Source organism: Microcaecilia unicolor, chromosome 2, assembly GCF_901765095.1.
Source record: "Microcaecilia unicolor chromosome 2, aMicUni1.1, whole genome shotgun sequence".
In the NCBI taxonomy this organism is placed as follows: Eukaryota; Metazoa; Chordata; class Amphibia; order Gymnophiona; family Siphonopidae; genus Microcaecilia; species Microcaecilia unicolor.
Genome location: NC_044032.1, coordinates 564,449,056 through 564,466,738, shown reverse-complemented (window position 1 = coordinate 564,466,738; position 17,683 = coordinate 564,449,056). Strand labels below are relative to the sequence as shown.

The 17,683-nt window shown below is 42.0% G+C and overlaps 1 protein-coding gene across 2 annotated transcripts in view; it reads right to left on the bottom strand.

Annotated features, from left to right (window-relative positions):
- ZDHHC2 (zinc finger DHHC-type containing 2) overlaps positions 1–17,683 on the bottom strand; it is a 144,138-nt gene that overhangs the window by 64,130 nt on the left and 62,325 nt on the right. For both annotated transcript variants that reach the window (XM_030192647.1, XM_030192648.1), the window contains 2 exons: positions 12,584–12,704; positions 1,837–1,906 (listed from right to left, as the gene is read on the bottom strand). In XM_030192647.1, the coding sequence (XP_030048507.1) occupies positions 1,837–1,906; positions 12,584–12,704 (191 nt within the window). The remainder of the gene's footprint in view (positions 1–1,836; positions 1,907–12,583; positions 12,705–17,683) is intronic.

Sequence of the window (17,683 nt, the reverse complement as noted above, 5' to 3'; positions counted from 1 at the left end):
AAAATTGGAGGACAATACATTTTTCAGATATATAAGTGACAGGAGGAAGTACCATAATAGCACTGTGAGGCTCAAAGTTTAGGGGGAGAAATATGTAGAAGCTGAGAAAGATAAAGCTGAACTGCTTAACAATTATGCCAGCCTAAGATGTCATACTCAGGTCCATCACAGCAGTATGCAGGTCCCTGGAGCGTACAGTGCACTTCAGGCAGGTGGACCCAGGCCACCCGCCTCCCCCCCCCCCCCCCACCTGTTACATCTGTGGAGGAAACAGCGAGCCCTCCAAAACCCACCACAAATCCACTGTACCCACATCTAGGTGCCCCCCTTCACCCGTAAGGGCTATGGTAGTGATGTACAGTTGTGTGTAGTGGGTTTTAGGGGGGGGTTGGGGGGCTCAGCACACAAGGAAGCTATGCACCTGGGAGCAATTTATGAAGTCCACTGCAATGTCCCCTAGGGTGCCCGGTTGGTGTCCTGGCATGTCAGGGGGACCAGTGCACTACAAATGCTGGCTCCTCCCACAACTAAATGGCTTGCATTTGGTCGTTTCTGAGATGGACGTCCTTGGTTTCGATTATCGCTAAAAATCAGAAACGACCAAGTCTAGGGATGACCAAATTTCAGGATTTGGGCGTCCCTGACCGTGTTATCGAAACGAAAGATGGACGTCCATCTTGTTTCGAAAAAACGGGTTTCCCCGCCCCTGGATGGGGACATTTTGCAAGGACGTCCTCCTCAAAACTTGGACGTCCCTTTCGAAAATGCCCCTCTAAATGGTCTTTATCTGCCTTCATTTTTCTCTGTTTCTATGTTACTCACATATGAGCCTTTTGGTGTTCCATCCAGGTGGCAACTCTATCCCTATCCCTCGAAGATTCTTTGGATAGTTGATTATGCACTGTGCTATGCACAGGGGGTGAATATACAGTACCACAATAGTGGCATAGTGCAGGATGAAGTTTCACAATATGTGTTTGTGAAATGCTGCAGAGAAAGCATGGAAATCAAAATATGCAAAAGGGAAAGGCATTTCCAATTTCTGGATTTTTTTTTAAATACATGTGAGCCTTCCCTAACGCCAGGCCCCCTCCCTACCCATCTTCAAATCATTGCTCAAAGCCCACCTCTTCAATGTCGCTTTCGGCACCTAATCACAACACCTCTACTCAGGAAATCGAGACTACCCCAACTTGACATTTCGTCCTTTAGATTGTACGCTCTTCTGAGCAGGGACCGTCCTTAGTTATTAATTTGTACAGCGCTGCGTAACCCTAGTAGCGCTCTAGAAATGTTAAGTAGCAGTAGTAGTAGCCTTCCCTAACTTACGTATACGTCTACTTAACCAAGAATGAAGATTTTTATTTGTAATATTCCTTTTCTCACTTTTATTCTGTTTTTACAGATACATGCAAGTGCATAAAAATAGATTTAAATAAGACAGTGGAACCTGGACAATGTTTATGACTCTTTGTCCTTAAAAGCAGCTGACATCAAAGTAGAAGCATGCTAAAATAACATCCGATATCACTATTGGAAATGGCAGAAAGAGTGCAACTCTACATATCAGAAAAGGGATAATACAGACCATACAAACAAGAGAATCAATGAATTGTGAGTTGTAGCATCCTAAAATCTCACACACAAGGGGATTTGCTTGATTTCCACAAGATATGCAGTGCCTCAAATTGAGGCTTTTCAATAAAGTATTTGATTGTTTTTCTTTGCTACAGTTGACAAATAACCTTCTGCTGCAAGAAATGTTTCTAAGTTACAATTTGGAGAAAAATAAGCCCTGTAGATACATAGTAATTACCAAGAGAAACATGTTCTTACTTATCACAGACGGAGCAGTGATGGCAGCGGTCTGGCTTCACAAGCTGGCATCTGTCACAATATCTGATTGCTGAAAACAAGAAACATTTGGTCTTAGTTTTTGTTTTAAGCTTTTGCTATTCAGAACAAAGTTTCCCCAAGCAAGATTATCCATTTTCCATAATACATCCATCATTAACAGGGAAATTTTTGATTTGATGTCCAAATCCAATTTTGGATGTTTTGCAAAAAAAAAAAAGTAGATACATCCAGTATCAAACATGGTTCATTTTCGAATCAGAAAAATGTCAATCTTTTTGGTTTGAAAATCACCATATTTTAGATGTTTTTGTGCTCAGTGCATCTTTCTTTAAGGGCCATTTTCAAACAAAGTATTTTGAAGGGAAAAACGCATAAAAACAAGTCATTGGGATGTCTAGAGGCCAGCAGTCTTAATAGACTGGCAACACAGACATCCCTAGCAAAGCAGTGAGGCAGTGAACTTCATATAAAAGGTCCCAGGTACACATCATATCATAAACCCCTTATATTGTATGGTAAGCTCCTCAGGAATAGCAAAAGTACTGTACCCAATTGTACACCATTACAATAAACCTTATGGGCCTTATTCTGTAAAGGTTATGTTCCTAAAATTTATGCTCCTAAATTTAGGAGCATAGTTTACGCTCCTAAATCTATGCTCCTAAATTAGGAGAATAATCTGTTTTGGAGCAAACAAGGCTGTAGTACTTTGAGGTTGTGAGAAACCTCTCCTAAGCCGGCTTAAGCTATTTATTCACTTGCAACTGTGATGTGTTTTATTTCCTTAACACACTTTGGGCTCAAAACCTATGAGCAGAGGTAAGGGCAAGGAGTCCCCTAGGTTCTACTACTCATCAGTAGTATTATGAGTCTACTGCTAGAGGTCATGGCAGCCATTTTTGACAGGAGTGAGTGGGGTTCACTCCTGCCTAGTCTACCACTAGACAACCAGGCCTCTTCAGGTAGGCCAGGAAGGGGGCCTGCTATGACTTGGGGAGAGGGCTGGGAGGGGGATCGCCACTTTGTTAGGAGTGGGGCAGGGGTGAGTGTGTGTGTGTGGGGGGGGGGGGGTAGATCAGACTATGCTTGGGGAGGGTCAGGAGGAAGGAACTGTGGACTACACTTATGTGAGTCCTGGCTGAATATTGGCAGGGATTCACATGAGTTTTGGCAGCCAGGAAAAGTCCTGTGAGACGAGGCCCGGCAAAGACAGCGTTTAAAAAAAGTGCTGACTGCCACCAGCTGAATATTGACTGCATACTGTCAATGCACTCTCAGATCCTTATTCGGTTTCATCAGGGTCTTGAGGATGAAGAAAAAGGCACTCAATTCTGAGGTTCCTGTATATGGCGCTCCATCAGTGGATTGTATCTAGGGGAAAAAGTAATCTTGCACTACTCCAATGTTTCAAGTTCTGCTGTTTTCAAACGCTTTAAGAATCCATCCAAGAGTGTTGTTTGGATTTATAAATGCTATAACTTTGAAGGTTCTGGGATAAGCTTTGCCGCTGTTTTTGATAATAAATTTTAACACTTTTCACTTTGAGTATTTGTGAGATCTTTTTTGGACTGCAGTATTTTGCTTGATCTGTCTTTTTTCTACACAATTTGGTAGTATTAGACTAGACCTTATCATACTAACCACATATTTCCAATCTAGTTAAGCACTGCTTTTTCAAATTGTGGCTGATATACTCTATGCAAAAACTCTTTACTAAAATGCTCTTCAAATCATTACACTTCTCTAATCATCAGTAAATTTGACTACTGCAGTGCTCTCTTGAATAGTTAATGGTTTAGTGATATCAAACGTTTTATAATTCATCCAAAGCACAGCAGTTAAACTTGCAACAGGAGCTTAAAAATTTGACCATGTAACCCCTTTACTTCATGAAGTACACTGGCTGCCACTATCACATAGAATCACCTTTAAAATATTTTCACTAGTATATAAAAATTCATTATTCTGTTTTATCTCTCTCACACTTACTAATACCACATTCTTGTTCTAGATAACTTAGATCCTTCCAGCAAAACTGTCTAAGTTGCTTTAATACTATTCAGTTCTCCCATTCAGACGTTCAACTGAATAGTATTAGAGCATAATATTTAGGGTCATGGGCCTTACCCTACAGAATGCTCTTCCCTACTATCTTCAGTTAGAGTGCTCATTTCAGAAATTCAAAACCAGGCTGAAGACATTCCTCTTTCAGGATGCATTCAGTCCCTAATCCCTCATACATCTGTGCTCTCCTGTTTCAGCCCGGGACAAGAGAGAGAGAGAAAGCTCTTTGCTGAAGCCCTGTAAAACACTTATATTTGATAACTGGTGAGCAGCTGTATATCCTGATCGCCCCAGGTACTTTTTAGAAAGTAAACAAATGTTTAGTTAGTTTTCTAATTGATCCATTTTCAGTTACTTGTTACTGTTTGCACTTTTCCTGTCTACTGTTCAATATTTTTATGAGAATAAGCACAATCATTTGTTTGCCATGCTTGTCTGGACTGATAAAGAATCCTGGTGGTTTGTGTGTTGGGTCTGTGAGTGCTTTCTGGGAACTGTGGGACCACTGGCTGTGTGGCCTCCAGTAACCCAGAAATCACTGGGGATTATTTGAGAGTGGGAGACTCACCCAGAGGCGGTTGTGACCCAGTCGGTGGGAGGAGAGTGCTAATGTACAGCACGAGTAGCAAGTGCAGGCGGACCTGAGCTGTGCTGGGGATAGACCCTCTAAGTGGCCATGGGGTAACCCCAGGCAGGTGGCTAGGAGTTTCATGAATATATATATATATATATATTTTTTTTAGTCCTATTGTAAACCGCTGTGATCACTGGTTGTCAGGCAGTATATACAGTTTTAATAACTGTAAACTGAGTTTATTTACAGTTCTATTATAAGAATAGTATCCAAAACAACTCCTAATACTTTATGTTTCAACAGTTTTTATTGATGACAAAATCCAAAAATACAACTTCACTAAAGCACATACAGAACAGCTGTAACAGAAACATCACCGGTATACATCCGTAGTAATGGTCATCAAATTTATGTATTAAACCCCCCCCCCCCTTCCAACTATTTATTGCAACCTTCCCCCCCCTTTTTCCCTGATCGAAGAAATCACATATTGCAGGTTTCGAATATACATTACGTTAAGCATGAATTCGTATCCAAATAAACATCTTATTACTTATATTCATCAAACTTTCCCCCCCCTTCTCCTCCCCCCCCCCACCCTCCCCCTTTTCCCATTGAAACAGTGTGTTTGGACAATTCAGTCAATCAAAACATATCAACAGTCATAACTATACGAGAACATGTGCACTCAACTCAGTCCTATCTTCAATCTCCCAGCTCCCATCCCACCTTACCAGTCGCCCAAAAGCTGAGCAATTAGTGAGCCTATTGTGGGCTGTAAAGAACAATTAAACAATATGGAGATGTACGTAAAGCTCCCATCAATACATCTCTACTTTGTGATATGTCCGATGAGTTTTTCACTTAGCATCCTTTGCATTCTCAATTATTCCCTTTCCCTCCCTCCCACTCCCACCCAGTCGCCATCTCTCAACAACAATCTTCATCTGACACCAGACCACAGACAAATACAAGTCCAAGACACACAGACAAAAAAAAAAAAAAAAAATTATTAATTTTGGGGGTATTTATATACACAGATGTCCATCATGAGGGGGGGAGAAGAGGAAGACAGCGAATAGTATCCAAAACAACTCCTAATACTTTAATAGATTTTTTTTACTGGAAGAGTGATGTGGTAGCTGTGTTAGTCTATGTAAATTAAATCTCATCTTTAGCATCTGGCTTGTTTCTCCAATGTAGCACCCTTCTTCACACTGAATGATATATATCAAATCGGAAGATGAGCATGTGAAGGATTCCTTTATGAATTACTGTAGGATCCTGTGAAGTTTGTTGGCATAGTTTGCAGCTAGATATATAGCAAGGATGTGTGCCACTCTCTTCTTTTTGAGTTTCTATCGGAAGCTTGCTTTTCACTAGTTTGTGTTTTAAGTTGGGTAGCTGTTGGAAGGTCAGCACTGGTGGGGATGGGAATATCTCTTACAGTAGTTCATCCTCCTGAAGTACTGGCTGTAGATCTTTTATGATTTTTCTCAATTGTTCTAGCTCTAGGTTGTATGTCACTACAAGCGGGATTCTCTCTGTGGCTTTCTTTTCCTTGTACTGCAATAGGTTTTCCTTGGGTATTTTAAGGGAGGAGGCAACATTCTTGGAGATAATTTTGGGGTTGTAGCCTTTTGTTTGAAGGATTCAGTCAGGATTTTGAGGTGTTTATCTCTGTCTCCTGGGTCAGAGCAGATACGGTGGTTATCTTGTGGTTTGGAATGTATAATGGATTTTTTTGTATGTGAAGAGTTCCACAGCTGGAACTGTGGAGGTAACTGCATTTGTCTGTAGGTTTCCTGTATATAGATGTTTGTATATAGCCATTGTTGATGGAAACTGTGGTGTCCAAAAAACTGACTTTTTCTGGGGAGTAGTCAATTTTGAATTTGACTGTAGGATGGCATGTATTGAAAGAACTGTAAAATTGTTTTAGAGTTGCTTTCCCCACAGTCCAAATCATAAAAGTGTCATCAATATACCAGTAGTATTTTAGGGGTTTAGTCTGATATGTATACTGGAAGAGAAATCCCTAATGAAAGACTAACCCCCTGTTTACACAGCCGCGTAGTAATATCGACACAGCCCATTCAAAATGAATCGGATGTGTCGGATTTACCGCACTGGCAGCCGCTAGCATGGCTTTGTAAACAGGGGATAATAGAATTAAGAACCGCAGCTGTAGAATTGCTTTGCCACAACAACTTACTCTTCTCCTTTTTAAGTTTTAATTTATAAGAGCAGAGAAAAGTAGCACTTATGTACGTAAGTGCCCTAAGCGCAATTTATAAGGATGAGTGGAAGTGCTATAGCACACAACTGCAAAGGGGAGTACACATGGGCGAGGCTCCCAGTTACACAAGTACAGAATACTGTAAGTTATGCACACCCTTGCTCATCTAGGTGTGTGTAATTATACCAGGTGTAAGTTAATTTCATTGACTGAGAGACAAGAGAGTTGGATCGAGGGACAGAGTTTGGTGAGGTGTATTTAGATTTTAGCAAAGCCTTTGACACAGTTCCACATAGACAACTTATAAATAAACTGAGTGCTCTCAGTATGGGCCTTAAAGTGACTGACTGGGTCAGTATCTTTTTGACTGGAAGACGACAGAGGGTAGTAGTAAATGGAGCACATTCTGAAGAAAAGAATGTTACCGGTGGTGTGCAGCAAGGTTCAGTTCTTGGGCTGGTTCTTTTTAACATTTTTGCAAGTGATATTGCTGAAGAGCTGAAGGGCTGTCTGGTAAGGATTGCCTCTTTGTGGATGATACCAAAATTAGCAATAGGGTAGACACCCATGATGGTGTGGATAACATGAGGAAAGACTTAGCAATGCTAGAAGAATGGTCTGGAATTTGGTAGATTAGATTTAATGCTAAAAAATGCAGGGTCATGCATTTGGGCTGCAAAAACCAGAGGGAATGGTACAATTTAAGAGGTGAAGAACTTTTGTGCACGAAAGAGAAGCAGGACTTGGGTATGATTGTATGATCATTTTAAGGTGGTCAAATAGGAGAAAAGGTGACGGCGAAAGCTAGAAGGATGCTTGGGTGCATAGTGAGAAGAATGGCCAGTGGGAAGCAGGAGGTGATGATTTCCCTGTATAAGACTGGTGAGACCTCATGTAGAATACTGTGTGCAATTCTGGAAACCGCACCTTCATAAAAACATAAACAGGATGGAGTCAGTCCAGAGGGCAGCTACTAAAATGGTCAGTGGTCTTCATCATAAAGTGTATGGGGACAGACTTAAAGATCTCAAAAAGTATACTTTGGAAGAAAGATGGGAGGGGGAGATAAGGTAGAGACATTTAAATACCTACGCAGCATAAAGGCACAGGAGGCGTCTCTTTCAATTGAAAGGAAGCTCTGGAATGAGGGGGCATAGGATGAAGATGAAAGGGGATAGACTCAGAAGTAACCTGAGGAAACACTCCTTCAGGGAAAGGGTGGTGAATTTGTGGAACTGCCTCCTGGTGGAAGTGGTGGAGATGAAAACAGTATCTGAATTCAAGGAAGCTTGAAACAAGTACATAGGCTCTCTAAGGGAGTGAAAGGGAGAGTAGAGGGTATATGGATGGGCAGGCGGGATATGCCATACGGTCTTTATCTGCCTACACTTTTCTATGTTCCTAAGTGCGCATGCGTTGATGTAAAGTGCAGTGATGCTGGGTTACACTAGTATTCTATAATAAAATCTAGGCTCACACTGTGTAGCATTAGAGCATCTAATAGGAAGCACTCACTTATAGAATTGCCAGCACAGAGGAGCCTATTCTATATAGGATAGTAGGCAGCTTATGCCAGCCTTATAGCTAGTGTGTGAGTACCTAAATGCAGCAGATACCCATGTAACGTATAGTATTCTGCAAGTTATGCAAGTGGGAGCCTCACCCATGCTCCACCAGTGCGCACACTCCTGTTTCAAATATACGCTATGTAAGTGGGTATTTACAGAATAGCAGTCAGCATACTGGAATATACACGCATAGGTGCACACATATGCACCTATATGCTAGTATTCTAAACACTTATGCACATACCCCCAGAATCTATACAAATTGCAACAAATCTGGTTCTGCATATTTGGGATCCACACAAACTAATTAGATAATGAGCCTTTATCAATAATTGATGTTAATTGGCAGTCATTTGGGCTTACGCGCAGATCTTCCCTGTACTCTATTCTATAAAATACATGCCTAAATTTTATAACGTGCAAACTCAAAAGGTGCTGTGGCCATGGGAAAGGCATAGGTGGGTCAGGGACATTCACATAAATTAGGCACAATGTTATAGAATAGGGTAATTTACATGCAAAACTGTCATTAGTAGCACGCCAGCATTTATACCAGGTTTCAGCAGGCATAGGTACAAGATCCTCACTAAGCCAGTATTCTACAAAGAATGCTCCACACAGAGTTTAGTGTGGATCTTCCTGGTGCTTAACTTTAGGCAACATTTATAGAATTCCCCCAGAAGTACAAATCAGTATTAGGTGACGGCGAAAGCTAGAAGGATGCTTGGGTGCATAGTGAGAAGAATGGCCAGTGGGAAGCAGGAGGTGATGATTTCCCTGTATAAGACTGGTGAGACCTCATGTAGAATACTGTGTGCAATTCTGGAAACCGCACCTTCATAAAAACATAAACAGGATGGAGTCAGTCCAGAGGGCAGCTACTAAAATGGTCAGTGGTCTTCATCATAAAGTGTATGGGGACAGACTTAAAGATCTCAAAAAGTATACTTTGGAAGAAAGATGGGAGGGGGAGATACGGTAGAGACATTTAAATACCTACGCAGCATAAAGGCACAGGAGGCGTCTCTTTCAACTGAAAGGAAGCTCTGGAATGAGGGGGCATAGGATGAAGATGAAAGGGGATAGACTCAGAAGTAACCTGAGGAAACACTCCTTCAGGGAAAGGGTGGTGAATTTGTGGAACTGCCTCCTGGTGGAAGTGGTGGAGATGAAAACAGTATCTGAATTCAAGGAAGCTTGAAACAAGTACATAGGCTCTCTAAGGGAGTGAAAGGGAGAGTAGAGGGTATATGGATGGGCAGGCGGGATATGCCATACGGTCTTTATCTGCCTACACTTTTCTATGTTCCTAAGTGCGCATGCGTTGATGTAAAGTGCAGTGATGCTGGGTTACACTAGTATTCTATAATAAAATCTAGGCTCACACTGTGTAGCATTAGAGCATCTAATAGGAAGCACTCACTTATAGAATTGCCAGCACAGAGGAGCCTATTCTATATAGGATAGTAGGCAGCTTATGCCAGCCTTATAGCTAGTGTGTGAGTACCTAAATGCAGCAGATACCCATGTAACGTATAGTATTCTGCAAGTTATGCAAGTGGGAGCCTCACCCATGCTCCACCAGTGCGCACACTCCTGTTTCAAATATACGCTATGTAAGTGGGTATTTACAGAATAGCAGTCAGCATACTGGAATATACACGCATAGGTGCACACATATGCACCTATATGCTAGTATTCTAAACACTTATGCACATACCCCCAGAATCTATACAAATTGCAACAAATCTGGTTCTGCATATTTGGGATCCACACAAACTAATTAGATAATGAGCCTTTATCAATAATTGATGTTAATTGGCAGTCATTTGGGCTTACGCGCAGATCTTCCCTGTACTCTATTCTATAAAATACATGCCTAAATTTTATAACGTGCAAACTCAAAAGGTGCTGTGGCCATGGGAAAGGCATAGGTGGGTCAGGGACATTCACATAAATTAGGCACAATGTTATAGAATAGGGTAATTTACATGCAAAACTGTCATTAGTAGCACGCCAGCATTTATACCAGGTTTCAGCAGGCATAGGTACAAGATCCTCACTAAGCCAGTATTCTACAAAGAATGCTCCACACAGAGTTTAGTGTGGATCTTCCTGGTGCTTAACTTTAGGCAACATTTATAGAATTCCCCCAGAAGTACAAATCAGTATTAGGTGACGGCGAAAGCTAGAAGGATGCTTGGGTGCATAGTGAGAAGAATGGCCAGTGGGAAGCAGGAGGTGATGATTTCCCTGTATAAGACTGGTGAGACCTCATGTAGAATACTGTGTGCAATTCTGGAAACCGCACCTTCATAAAAACATAAACAGGATGGAGTCAGTCCAGAGGGCAGCTACTAAAATGGTCAGTGGTCTTCATCATAAAGTGTATGGGGACAGACTTAAAGATCTCAAAAAGTATACTTTGGAAGAAAGATGGGAGGGGGAGATACGGTAGAGACATTTAAATACCTACGCAGCATAAAGGCACAGGAGGCGTCTCTTTCAACTGAAAGGAAGCTCTGGAATGAGGGGGCATAGGATGAAGATGAAAGGGGATAGACTCAGAAGTAACCTGAGGAAACACTCCTTCAGGGAAAGGGTGGTGAATTTGTGGAACTGCCTCCTGGTGGAAGTGGTGGAGATGAAAACAGTATCTGAATTCAAGGAAGCTTGAAACAAGTACATAGGCTCTCTAAGGGAGTGAAAGGGAGAGTAGAGGGTATATGGATGGGCAGGCGGGATATGCCATACGGTCTTTATCTGCCTACACTTTTCTATGTTCCTAAGTGCGCATGCGTTGATGTAAAGTGCAGTGATGCTGGGTTACACTAGTATTCTATAATAAAATCTAGGCTCACACTGTGTAGCATTAGAGCATCTAATAGGAAGCACTCACTTATAGAATTGCCAGCACAGAGGAGCCTATTCTATATAGGATAGTAGGCAGCTTATGCCAGCCTTATAGCTAGTGTGTGAGTACCTAAATGCAGCAGATACCCATGTAACGTATAGTATTCTGCAAGTTATGCAAGTGGGAGCCTCACCCATGCTCCACCAGTGCGCACACTCCTGTTTCAAATATACGCTATGTAAGTGGGTATTTACAGAATAGCAGTCAGCATACTGGAATATACACGCATAGGTGCACACATATGCACCTATATGCTAGTATTCTAAACACTTATGCACATACCCCCAGAATCTATACAAATTGCAACAAATCTGGTTCTGCATATTTGGGATCCACACAAACTAATTAGATAATGAGCCTTTATCAATAATTGATGTTAATTGGCAGTCATTTGGGCTTACGCGCAGATCTTCCCTGTACTCTATTCTATAAAATACATGCCTAAATTTTATAACGTGCAAACTCAAAAGGTGCTGTGGCCATGGGAAAGGCATAGGTGGGTCAGGGACATTCACATAAATTAGGCACAATGTTATAGAATAGGGTAATTTACATGCAAAACTGTCATTAGTAGCACGCCAGCATTTATACCAGGTTTCAGCAGGCATAGGTACAAGATCCTCACTAAGCCAGTATTCTACAAAGAATGCTCCACACAGAGTTTAGTGTGGATCTTCCTGGTGCTTAACTTTAGGCAACATTTATAGAATTCCCCCAGAAGTACGAATCAGTATTAGTGCCTAGATTATAGAATTGCCCCATTAGATTGTAAGCCGTTTGGTGTACCCTGAATGAAAGCTTGCCTTCAGTTACCACTGAAAAAGTATGAGCTAAATTCAAAGGACATTTTCTTCACTGGGTTACTCAGACCATACACAGAACTGTTAAAATGCAGCCTAAAGAATTTATGTAGGACTTCTCTACTATAGCTTAAATGAACAATATTCTACAAAATCACAATAGTTACCACTAACGTGTTTTTCTAAGTTCTTAAACATTCATAATTTAATGCTCCCATTCTTAGATTTAAAAAAATATGTTCTTTCAAAAGCTAAGGTATATTAGTGTAATTAGTTTTGGAAACAGAATCCTTATCAGTATAGTAATACTGCCAGTGATACAACATAAATTTATACTGCACCTTGCATTCAAAAAGGATTTGGCTATAGTTATAATTCTTAACACTGTACAAACACATGCCACTGTTTTTATGTGTTGAGCAATATATGTAATGAATAAATGGCGTGGAAAGGTGGTTTAAACTGATTTCAGTGCTTTTGGGAGAAACGGTCTTATAAAACAGAGCTGAATAAATTTACTATTTTTTTCCTGGTTATTGAAATCCCAATTACAGTGCAATGGCTTACCTCCAGACATTGTCCTTGTATATATTGGAAGATCCTTGGCAACTCGCCTGAGAACTTCCTGCTGGGCTTCACCTCTTGATTCCCTCTCTAGCAGCTCTTTGTCTGCATATGACAGATGGAACTGGGAAGAAATTTTAAATATTAATTACCTATGTTCTAGTAGATTATATCTTCATAGATTTCTATCTGAAATTATAAAAAATATTCATGAAATAGCATGTCAAAATCTGAAAATGTGCAAGTAAGAAACAGACTGTTATTCCAAAATCAAAATAAAATTTACCACAGTTCGGTATATTTTTAAGCTCTGGATAGATATCGATATAGACCTTACTGTCATTTTTATGGGCTTGTTCCAAACTATGGTTTTGGTCATCTTTTCTATACATACACTATAGCTGCTATTTCTCACATTTCATATTGACCAAATAATGTTGACACAACAAGAACAGAAGGGAAACATTTATGGAAAGTTAGCAAGCTAAAAATGATGTGGCAAATACTGTTATTTTAATCAAAACAACAGCAGGCCAGACATACTGACTACTTTCATTGCCTGGCTTTGATATTACAGTTGCTGGCGTGTGTAGATATTAGTAATGTAAAAAAGCACTGCATTATCGAACTAGGCCCCCAAATTATCAGAATTATGCAAAATTATACATAATTCCACGGGGTGTACATAATGTTGCATGGCGTGCTGCAGGGGTGCCTTTTGCCTTCTTCAATATCTCCCCAGAAAGCGTGGAGCCCTTTTGCACTTTCCTACCCCTCCCTGCCAAAACAAACAAGGTGGCGCACATGTATCTCCCTCCAAAATATCCATATTGGCCCAGTGGCCCCCTTGCACTTCTTTCCCCCCTCCCTAAACTCCTCCAACAAATCCAGGGCCCAGTTACTCCTTTGCGTTCCCTCCCTCTTCCCCTGTAAGAAAAAAAAGAGGCCCTGGTGGCCCAAGTGGCCTCCTTGAACCTCCCCCAAGCCCTCTAAAACAAAATTTGGTGGCCGAAGTGCCCACTCCCCCACCCCCACCTCTGAAGGCAGAAGCAATGCCCATTTGCTTTTGTCTCCAGCAGGGGCTTAGCCAGAACTCATTTTTTTTTTGGGGGGGGGGGGGGAACCTAAGGGTGGTCAGGAGGTGGGTTGGGAAGCATTTCCTCTCAGTCCCCCCCCCCCCCCCGCTACTGCTACCAAATCATACCTTTGCTGGCGCGGGATGCTCAAGCCCCACCAGCTGGAGATTCTCTGCCAGAGCTTCTGCCTGTACTGCAGAAGCAGTGAGAAAGCTGGCAGAATGCTCCAACCTTTTGACACAGGCATTTCCACACATGCTCAGTCCAAACGCATAAACTGAGCGTGCACGGAAGTGCCGATATCAGTGACTAGAGCACCCCAGTGGTTTCCTGCTGAGGCAGAATGGGTGGGGGCTCAGGCCATGAATCTTCTTTGCTGGTGGAGCTTGAGAATCCCCACCAGAAATAAATCTGCTGCTAGTTTTTGAAGGGGGTCTGAGGTCAAACTGGGGGAGCTTAGGCTTGCCCCCTCCCAGGGCTATGCCACTGCTGTCTGGCACCATCTTTCAAAATGACACCATCTGAACCTTAGTGGTGCATCAGTCTGCCAAATCAGGCAAGCAAGGTAAATCTAGCCTGGTAACTCCAAACATCAATACAACGTGGATTGAGAATAGGAAGCTTTCGGTACATCCCACACTCTTGGATAGTAAATTACTTTGAAATGTACTTAATAAGCTTAGATTGATTATTAGGGACATTTTCGAAAGAGAAGGGCGCCCATCTTCCGACACAAATCGGGAGATGGGCGTCCTTCTCTCAGGGTCGCCCAAATCGGCATAATCGAAAGCCGATTTTGGGCGTCTTCAACTGCTTCCTGTCATGGGGACAACCAAAGTTCACGGGGGAGTGTCGGCACCATAGTGAAAGCGAGACTGGGGCGTGATTAAGAGATGGGCATCCTCGGCCAATAATGAAAAAAAGAAGGGTGTCCCTGACGAGCATTTGGTAGACTTTACTTGGTCTATTTTTTTCCACGACCAAGTCTCAAAAAGGTGCCCAAACTGACCAGATGACCACCAGAGGGAATTTGGGATGACCTCCCCTTACTCCCCACAGTGGTCACCAACCCCCTCTCACCCTAAAAAAACAAAATTAAATTTTTTTTTTCGCCAGCCTCTATGCCAGCCTCAAATGTCATACCCAGCTCCATGACAGCAGTATGCAGGTCCCTGGAGCAGTTTTAGTGGGTGCAGTGCACTTCAGCCAGGCGGACCCAGGCCCATCCCCCCCTACCTGTTACACTTGTAGATGCCCCCCTTCACCCCTTAGGGCTATGGTAGTGGTGTACAGTTGTGGGGAGTGGGTTTTGGGGGGCTCAGCACCGAAGGTAAGGGAGCAATTTGTGAAGTCCATTCACGTGCCCCCTAGGGTGCCCGGATGGTGTCCTGGCATGTGAGGGGGACCAGTGCACTATTAATGCTGGCTCCTCCCACGACCAAATGCCTTGGATTTGGTCGTTTTTGAGATGGGCATCCTCGGTTTCCATTATCGCCGAAAACTGGGGATGACCACCTCTAAGGTTGACCATCTCTAAAGTTGATCTAAATGTTGAGATTTGGGCATCCCCGACCGTGTTATCGAAACGAAAGATGGACGCTCATTTTGTTTCTATAATACGGGTTTCCCCGCCCCTTCGCCGGGACATCCTTAGAGATGGGCGCCCTTAGAGATGGTCGTCCCCGTTCGATTATGCCCCTCCATGTATACCATGCCATGAAAATGTAGCAAACTGAATTATGCAGATGGACAATTTATCATTCCTAACATTAAGATATAGACAATAGACAAGCATATTTCAGGGATCCCTGTTATCATGCTTGCTTTTTGCCTCACATTGAGTCCATCGAGGGCTATAGATTTAATTATAATTCTAAGGACACTAATATAGTAACATAATAGATGACGGCAGAAAAAGACCTGCATGGTCCATCCAGTCTGCCCAACAAGAGAAACTCATATATGGTACTTTTTGTGTATACCTTACCTTGATTTGTATCTGTCATTTTCAGGGCACAGACCGTATAAGTCTGCCCAGCACTATCCCTGCCTCCCAACCACCGGCTCTGGGACAGACCGTATAAGTCTGCCCAGCACTTTCCTCGCCTCCCAACCACCAGCCCCGCCTCCCACCACCGGCTCTGCCATCTAATCTCAGCTAAGCTTCTGAGGATCCATTCCCTCGGAACAGGATTCCTTTATGTTTATCCCACGCATGTTTGAATTCCGTTACCGTTTTCCTCTCCACCACCTCCCGCGGGAGAGCATTCCAAGCATCCACCACTCTCTCCATGAAAAAATACTTCCTGACATTTTTCTTGAGTCTGCCCCCCTTCAATCTCGTATCATGCCCTCTAGTTCTACCGCCTTCCCATCTGTGGTGCTTGACTAAATACATATTCCCTGGGATTCTATATATCGTGCCTTAATTTCCACACAGAAATCGAAGCGTATTCTATAACAATGCGTGTAACTTAATTAACTAGCTAATCTATGATCCATATATAACATTATACTTAAGATGTAGATGACTTGAAGCTTTATAGCCCTTGTGATCTTCATATAGTAGCATAACTAGCTTAGCAGGGTATATAAAGGGGTTGGAGAAGTTCCTGAAAGAAAAGTCCATAAGCCATTACTAAGATGGACTTGGGAAAATCCACTGCTTATTCTTGGGATAAACAGCATAAAATCTGTTTTATTTTTGGGGGATCTTGCCAAGCATTTGTGACCTGGATTGGCCACTGTTGGAAACAGAATACTTGGCTTGATACACTTTCTATCTGTCCCAGTATGGCAATGCTTATGTACTTATTTATTTATTTGTTACATTTGTATCCCACATTTTCCCACCTATTTGTAGGCTCTATGTGGCTTACATAGTACTGGAGAAGCGTTTGCAGACTCCGGTGTAAACAAATACAAAGTGATATTGTGGTAAGATAAAGTTCATGTGGCAGAGCCACATTCGGGAATCGTACAACGGAAGAGTTGAGTTACGTCCATTACGTACTTTAGTTTTGATGTGTTGCAGGCATACATAAATATTCAGGAGTATATGTAGGTGCACTAATCCAGCACAAAGCACGAATACAAAACATCAGCAAGAAGTATGACAGGAGACAGAAACAAATTGAAAAGTGCTTTTAAAAGTGCTTCTAGAGACTGGAATAAAACAAAGGCTATAAACTTGCAACCTTGCACTCTCATACAGCTTTTGAATTACAGATTGGCTCCGGATAGATCTCAACCCACAGGCATATAAAATCAGGAAAATGCCTCCTTGCCCACCAGCTAATCTATAAGAGACAGTATATATTGAGACTATGCAGTATATTCCAAGCCATTTTTTAATACATATCAGACACATCCCTTAAATACTACCGGTATATCGATGACATTTTTACGATTTGGACTGAGGGGAAAGAAACTCTAAAACAATTTTATAGTTCTTTCAATTCATACCATCCTACAATCATATTCAAAATTGACTACTCCCCAGAAAAAGACAATTTTTTGGACCTCAGTTTCAATCAGAAATGGCTATATACAAAAATCTATATACAAGAAACCCCACAGACAAATGCAGATACCTCCACAACTCCAGCTTCCAACCTTCACATACAAAAAAAAATCCATTATTCACAGCCAAGACACAAGATACCACCATATTTGCTCTGATCCAGAGGACAGAGATAAGATATTTCAAATCCTGACTGAATCTTTCAAACAAAAGGCTACAAACACAAAATAATATCCAAGAGGGTTGCCTCCTCCCTCAAAACACCCAGGGAAAACCTGCTACAGTACAAGGAAAAGAAAGCCACTGACAGAATCCCCCTTGTAGTGACATACAACCCAGAACTGGAAAAATTGAGAAAAATCATAAAAGATCTACAGCCACTATTCCAGGAGGATGAATTACTGAAAGAGATATTCCCATCCCCACCAGTGCTGGCCTTCCGACAGCCACCCAATTTAAAACACAAGGGTGGTGGATGCTTGGAATGCCCTCCCGCGGGAGGTG